A 7,803-nucleotide genomic window follows, 5' to 3' on the forward strand; every position below is an offset into this window, starting at 1 on the left:
ATGAGTTTTTTGGGTTCATTGAGAACATGGTTGTTGTTCAATAATAAAATTATTCCTCAAAAATACAACTTGCCTAATAATTCTGCACTCCCTGTATACTGAATGTACTTTGACTGTGTGTTTTTCTGTTTTGTTAGTTCTGCCAGAGGCAAAGTTCTCTGTAAGCAGAGGCCCTCTCACTGGATTGTGGAGGCCATCTGCCTGGCTGGCAGCGGCAGGGTCTCACTTTTTACAGTTAGAAGGCACATTCGAGCAGGGGCACGATAACATCACAGTTTTACATTTAAAGGGCCGTCTGTGCTGCAACCAGCTGGTCACCGCCACACACTTTTTCCAGCTCTACTATTATGATGTGATGGCGGGGAGGGGGGTCCTTTTCTGCTGGGTATACCATGCATCACGGTACTGGTCGCCAACTTTAAGATGAACTGAGGAGAGGTGGAAAACTATACTGTGGACCATACAGTAAAAACGAATTCCTTTTGGAAGTCGTGGCTACAGCATCCTCTGACCTCGAGAGGAGACAGGTCATTCATCCTACTACTAGCACGCAGTTTTAAAAACAGGTGCATTAGTGCCACTAACCAGTCTTTTATAAATGCTCTTCATCTACAAGGCGGACATAATATTGAATCTTAAAAACCAGTACTCAGAGCTGAAAATGAGATCTGAGCAGCACAGAACATGAATCAATAGTATTCTCTCTCAGCGTGAAGCTCTAATGAAACAAAGTTGGTACATCATTTTTCTTATATAGCCACCATTAACATCACAAAGGAGAACATTCTCACTGCTCGGATATGATGGAAAGTCTGCTAAAGCTCTCAGACCGAAAACAACAACAACAAAAACCAACAATTATTTTCCATCTAAAAAAATGATTTTGCTGTTTAGAAAGTAACCCTCAAAGCTGGGCGTACAGCCAGATCGCTGCACTGAAAAAGCTGGAGGTAGCGCGAGCACATACTGGAGCCTAAAGCACTACATCATCTATGACCTGGAGCTCCACACGTAAAACAAAGCACCTTTTAGAATGATAAATAACCATCGTGATAAAGCAAAAGAATTTCTGGGTAACAGGCAGCTTATCTTACCTGCTGTCTGAGTCTGTGGCGATCTCCTTTCTTCCTCCAAAGCGGATTTGGCACTGGGAAGATATGAGGAAATTGCTTTTTTTTTCTTCATGTATGTCTGCTAAGTTAAAAAAAAGTCTAGCAGCACCTTTCAAAGCCTTAAATTGCAGATCGGGTCCTCCTTTAGTCCTCTACGGACACTACGGAGGGTATCTGTGCTACATCTCCTGGCCTGTGGTTACCGTACAAGGTTACAGACAAAATAAAGGAATTACAGAAAATGATTTAAAGGTCAAACTGTGTTTCTGATCTGACTGTAGGGGCTTGGCTGGTGCTGCAAACCTGAGAAGGAAGCTTGTCTGACTGGCAGCACTGGTCTCAGTTTTGATATTTACATTTGACACAGTGTCAGAGTCCAGCCCAGCTCCGATACCGTACATGCAGTTTCATCTTCCCTCAAAGCATCAAGCCAAATCCGATCCAGTAGCATAAGAGTTAAGGGGTTTTTTCTCCTCGGACGTTAAAAAGTATCCCGTGTCAAAATGAGTTGAAACACTCTGTAAGGTATAGATAAAAATCGAAAAACACTCCGCACCCATTTCGGAATTGAGAGCAGCAGCTGCTGTGTAGACAGTGAAACAGTATATTTCATTTCCATATATTTGCTTAATGTGGGACTTCAGCTGCTAAACTGACATGTTTTAAATGCAACCACACTGTGCAGCCCTGCTGTTATGAGACAGGGAGGACGTGATCTGGCACTGTCAGTCAAACAGGTACGGCCTTCTCTGGCAAAGACCTCGCCCAGACGGCACCATATGTGGCACCAAATAAAATAAGGAATAACTATGAACAGGGTGGAGAAGCTTCCTACATCTTCACTTATGAAAGACACCGATCATTTTAGTCACACTAGAGTAAAAACAGAACAAAAATAGAGCCACTTGCAGTCGAACGTTAATGAGTTAATGCACATTTGTGAGAGTTTTTCAGTCTTTTACTGGTCCTGTGCCAGCTTTTTGAAACTGATTCCTGGCATTTAATACAAAACGTGTACTAGGGCTGTTCGATATAACGATATATATCGGATGATGATATAAAAACATCTATCGTTTCATTTTGCGCTATCGTTTGTTTCCTGGTGTCGCAAAATAAACTGTTTACGGCAATATTTTTTCATGGTTTTGATGGTCACTGTAGTGGCTATATTACTTCTTAAAGTTCTCTCTTTCTCTTATATTTAATATAACCACACTACAGACGGACAAGCGCCTGTTTTTATGCGTTGTGGTTAGCAACAACGACGGTAACAGCATCGCGTGTCCGCTTGTTTATGTTCCACATAAACCTTTCACAATAAAGCTCAAGATCCTGTTGAGACTTTTCAAAATAAACTGAATCACGTGAAAGAGCAGATTATTCACGGATGAGAATTAAAAAAGAGCTGCCAGGTGCTAAAAAATAAACCTTAGACTCAAACGTTAGAACAGGCTTTTCCCCGCAGCACGCCGTGTTATAAATACTCACAAAGAAAACAGCGGCCTTTACAACTTATGTCTAAAAATGTATCGTTTCATGCATCTGTTAAAACACTCGACTCCAGCTACATGATGCGCAGCTGGAAACACTTCCCGCAAGACGAGCTGCCCGAGATTCACAGAATTTACAGAAAATGTTACATCTTTGTGATTTATATTGTTATCAGGACGATAGAATTCTTATATCGGGATATGAGATTTTGGTCATATCGCACAGCCCTAACGTGTACCGTAGTTTTCGGGTCATAAGCCACTACTTTTTCCCCACACTGTGAACACTGCGGCTTATACTGACGTGCAGCTAATGCATTTTTTTTTTCATGCAGCCAAAAACATTTTGCCTGGTAACAGTAGACCAATAAAATTGATAAGTAGTATATATTCGGTATATATTTTTACCGGTTGTTAAGAGATGTTGTAATGTTGTTTGTGCACTGTTCCATAAAAAAACCATAAGCAACGTAATTTGTGTGTTACTGATAGGTATGTATACTTAAAGGTAGCGCTGTTCAAGGAAAAAAAGCATTTGCAGTATGTACTTTTGTATGTTAGCATAACGTTTATGTTACCTTACGGATTAAATTAAACATTAAAAAGCCTCACGTGTAATATTTCTGTGTAAATATCTCATATTACGAGTGAAACGCATACAGCTTAAAATCGGGTGCGGCCTGTACAAGTACAAAATTGATTTTCTTTCTAAAATTAGAGCATGCAGCTTTTTATCAGGTGCGCTCTGTAGTCCGGGAATTACGGTATATATTTTTCAACTACTTTCAATTAAGCATCCTAGGTTTGACTCTGTCTTTATTCATATTTTACAAACAACCGCAGCTTTTTTGGAATGGGGTTTGTATTCATGGTCATTGTGTTCTTTTAGGTAGGACTCTACCCATGTTTTTAACTTTGTTCTACAGAATATTGGGTTACAGAGGCCGTCAACAGAACTCGGTTTTACTTCCTCCATTGTGTTTATAGAAAGGGAGATAGAAGGAACTGTAACAAATTCAGTCACCACAAAAATGTTGACGGGAATTAAAAAAAAGCCTGTTCCAAAGAAAAGATCACTCACAACCAGTCACACATTTAATGTGAGCTGATTTCCTGACCATAAAAGCAGAGGCTTAAAATTATTAAACCTCGCTCAGTCTATGTGGACTGCAGCACTGATGATAATTTGTCGTCTCCAGCATAAAGAACGTCCAGATAACCGGTAGCTCACCTGCTTCACAGCATCCAGCAGCCTCTCCAGGAGGTTCTGCCTCTTTGTATCAGTCTGCTGGGTGCCTGCGGAGGGTAACACAAACAAAAACAAGAGGAATGAGGAAAATGACGTTGCCACAGATTAAATTTCCCATCATTTATCGTTACTCCATTCATTATTCATGACAATGAAGAAGGAAATGAAGTTGTGTGGCAAGTAATGGCTGCTCGGAATCAACATAAATAATCAAAACTGACTGCAAAGTTCTGCGTTTAAGGACTGCTGAGCTCCAACTGCGACAGGAAGCGCCTATGGACATTAATATTACAGGGTACTGTGAGGATTCTTTAACCTCTAGAAGCACTGTGGAACAATGTTTTATATTAACATTTTATGGGCTGAGTGAATTATCCAGAAAAAAATAGCAGACGAATCAACATTAGTAATCATTAACCCTGCAGCCCAGACAGCATATTCACAATGGCAATGATGATGCTCCTTGTCTCAAAGGTTTTAAGTCATCGAAGAGCTGCCAACCCGCTGGAGCAGCTCCCCGGTCATGTGTTTCCTCTGGAGCACCTGTGAGTTTGCAAAGGGACTTAAGTTACTTTCATCCACCAGCTTGTTTACCTGTGAATTTAGGCCAGGAGCTTGTTAAACACACACCTCTTACCGTAAGCTTCAAGGCTTTCCAGAGACTTCAAGCATACTTCCCTCATATAAAAACTATTAGGTGCTTTCCAGCTTTCAGTCACAGCTGGCCTAAGCATTATGGGGTTTCCAGTTGTTTACACACTGGAAACATTTGCAAAAATAAGACAGTTTTAACACTTTCATTCCTGAGAAACCCCACTTACATTGTGCGGAACTGCTTCGTTTTCCTGGAGCATTCTTGACCTCGATCTATCGTTTCAACAAAGCTAGCAAAAAGGGGGGAAAGCCATGTGTCGAACAATATCAGACATTATGGAAACCAACTAAAAGGCCCCCAAATGAAACTTAGAAAGTCTCACTAAGTTTCTGAGCAATCTCCTGCAGGCGTGATTTGACATGTTGTGATTTTATGGATAAGAAACAGAAAGCAGTGAAACAGCAAATCTTACCGTTCATCCTTATAAACAGACTCCAGTAGCATCCAAGCTAAACACTTCCCCACTGATACCATTCATCCCTTGATGTCGCCTTTAATCACAAGAGGCTAGCGATGCACCGGGACCATGCTGTCTCTTTGGCCGAGCCGGACCCACCCAAGGGCGGCGTGAGGACTGATGCTTAGTCGGTGAACAGCGAGGCCTGCCGGTAAGCTGCAGAGCTGTGAGTCTACCACTCTGACATGTAGGAGTTGCACACAGCCAAATACACGGGTAAAGTGCGACAAGCACGAACCGGAGTGTCTTTTCTAACCAGCTACAGGACGGGTCTAAGGTGTGTTGGGCCGTTTCGGACAGAAACTGACTGTTTTCGGTTTGCTGCCTGCGACACTGCGAAAAAGGGAAACGGAGGACTGACATAGCAGCGCCAGGGTCACATGACAAAACACACAGTCGTCATATGACGGCTAAGCGGAAGTGGGAGTTGTAGTCTTTTGTAATATAACTCTAGCGTTTGAAACAGAAGTAAAAAGCATTAAATATTTTATCTGAAATCAAAAGTGTAGAAAACGTTTTACACCAGCCCTGCCACAAGGGTGCACAAGCTGGCTTTCCCCCAGAGATGTCCCTAATTCAATTCAGTTTTAATTATATAGCCCCAAATCACAACAATGGTTGTAGGGTAAAGACCCCATAATAATACAGAGAAAATCCCAACAGTCATATGTATCCCCTATGAGCAAGCACCTGGCGACAGTGGGAAGGAAAACTCCCTTTTAACAGGATGTTAACATGCAGCAGAAGCAAGTTCAGGTTTGGGTGGGGTCCGTGTTAACAATGGCTGCTTCAGGTGCTGTTGGCCAACAAGGTGCCTGCAGAAACTAGTCCACCACAGGATCATAAGGTCACATGAAAAAAGAAAAGTTTTCAGAGGGTAGTTTTCAAGTTAAAGCTCAGCCAAAATCAGCTCGTGCAAGAAAGCAATGATCTCAAACACAGCAGCAAATCTACAACAGAACGGCTGGAAAACTAAATAATGAATGTGCTCCAATGACCCAGTTATTTCAGTCCAGACCTCAGCACCCCTGAAATGCTGTGGTGCCACCTTAAGAGTGCTGTGCATTAATGAAAACTCCTCCAGTGTGACAGCCTGATAAAGCAATACAGAAAACAGTTACTTCATGTAATCGCTGATAAAACTGGTTCTACAAGTTATCGAATCATTGGGTGCACATAAAACTTTCTTTTTCACATGACTGTAAAATAGATCTGTTACGACAAGAATAACCAACTAAAGCTTTAAAATAAGTGGTATGGAGTCCAAAGAACAATATCTATACCCATAATGCAGTGGGGTATAAGCAAAAGTACTAACAGCAGTAGGAGAAAACACGAAAACATAGAAATACTTGAATAAACTAAGAGTACATTAATAATGCACTTTAATAAAGTACATTCGATCACCACATCCTGTGGTGCTCTACATTGCAAGGTTAACAGTAAACGGGTTTCTAGTTTAAACTGCTGCATTTGTATCAGCTGACATCAATTAAGCACATACTGTAAATACCCAGGTGTTTGTAGAATGAATAAACAGTTAAACTTCTATGTAAACTGGCATCTAAAAAGTATCAAGTAAAACTGATGATTGAATATGAGACTTACCTGAGGACAGCACTGGGGAGAGATGAAAATTCCACATAGCCACTTATTGCAGGCCATGCAGTGTCAGGTGGAGCAAATGCTGTATGCAGTCTTGTGAACACGAGTCATGTGAAAGAATTTACAGATTTTATGTATGCACGGCTAAAAAGTCTGAAGGACCTGATGTAATGATCAACTTCAGCTGTCATAAAAAAAACTACTCTTGCATGTTTGACATTCAGCCTGCAACAAAGGTTCACAATGATAGACTTTCATGGTTCTATGACTCAGAAGACTCCATAACTGCATTTATCTTTGACTGTGCCTATTATATGTTTTATAGCAAATCACGGTATGTGTTTAGGCAGGTGGACAGAGAGTCTGGGACAATAACATGGCAAAACGAGCACCAACATACTAATTTATGGTATTACTACTTGTGTATGATTAACATGATATCAGTATTATTATTATTATTTGATTTAACGGTGGTGGTTCAGAGTTTAACACCCTGAAATTCATACTTTGAACAGAGTTTATGAGCTCACAGCTGGTCCTGGACCAAAAGATAACTGGGAGTCCAAACACTGGGAGGTGATCGCTGTAGGTTTTTCAGATAAAGGAGGAGGTGTTGGTGGCATTTAACAGCTCTCCAGCCCAGTCATTTACTCTGGGCTTTGTTTTTTATCCAAGAAGAGGTAAATCTTCAGTCATGTCTGAAGTAGATCTTCGAGCTAACAAAACTCAAGTAGAATCGCTTACAAAATAAGATATTGGCAATGTAAAAAGTTACTGGAAACCTACGCTCATGTCCAACTCAGTATTTTTTTTTTCACAGTTAAAAGAAAAAAAACATCTTCTTTGTCTTATACTGAGCCTTAGTGCAGCTCTTCACACCATCCTCTGAAAGAAGCTGTTTTAGCTCCCTCCCTTTAAGTCTTCTTTCTTCTGATTGGCTCGTCCAAATAAAAAAAAGTTCTAAACAGCAGGTTTGTCCTCACAGCCATTACTCAAATGACCATATTAAAGATGTTTTTAGCCAGTAGTAGAAAGAAAAGAAAGAAACACACCTGATATCGAGCATTCAGAGCACCTTTTCTTTTGATCATAGTGATAACTTGTCCGTATGCTCAGCAACCTTTTTCAAACTTTGGGTATGTTTAATGTAAGCATCTGCAGACGTTTACAAAATTGTTGGTACCCTTCAGTCATCCATCCATCCATTCACTTATCCTTTTCAGGGTCGCGGGGGG

The 7,803-nt window shown here is 40.9% G+C and overlaps 1 protein-coding gene across 1 annotated transcript in view; it reads right to left on the bottom strand.

Annotated features, from left to right (window-relative positions):
- The window catches only part of snx29 (sorting nexin 29), a 21,182-nt gene extending 15,826 nt beyond the window's left edge, over positions 1-5,356 (bottom strand). Inside the window, exons 1-3 of the mRNA XM_005721955.1 lie at positions 4,919-5,356; positions 3,834-3,898; positions 1,095-1,147 (exon numbers count right to left, since the gene is read on the bottom strand). Coding sequence (XP_005722012.1) covers positions 1,095-1,147; positions 3,834-3,898; positions 4,919-4,925 — 125 coding nt within the window. The 5' untranslated portion in view covers positions 4,926-5,356. The remainder of the gene's footprint in view (positions 1-1,094; positions 1,148-3,833; positions 3,899-4,918) is intronic.
- Between the last annotated feature and the right edge of the window lie 2,447 nt (positions 5,357-7,803).

This window comes from Pundamilia nyererei, unplaced genomic scaffold (genome assembly GCF_000239375.1).
Source record: "Pundamilia nyererei isolate P.nyererei 1_Seehausen unplaced genomic scaffold, PunNye1.0 scaffold00005, whole genome shotgun sequence".
NCBI lineage: Eukaryota > Metazoa > Chordata > Actinopteri > Cichliformes > Cichlidae > Pundamilia > Pundamilia nyererei.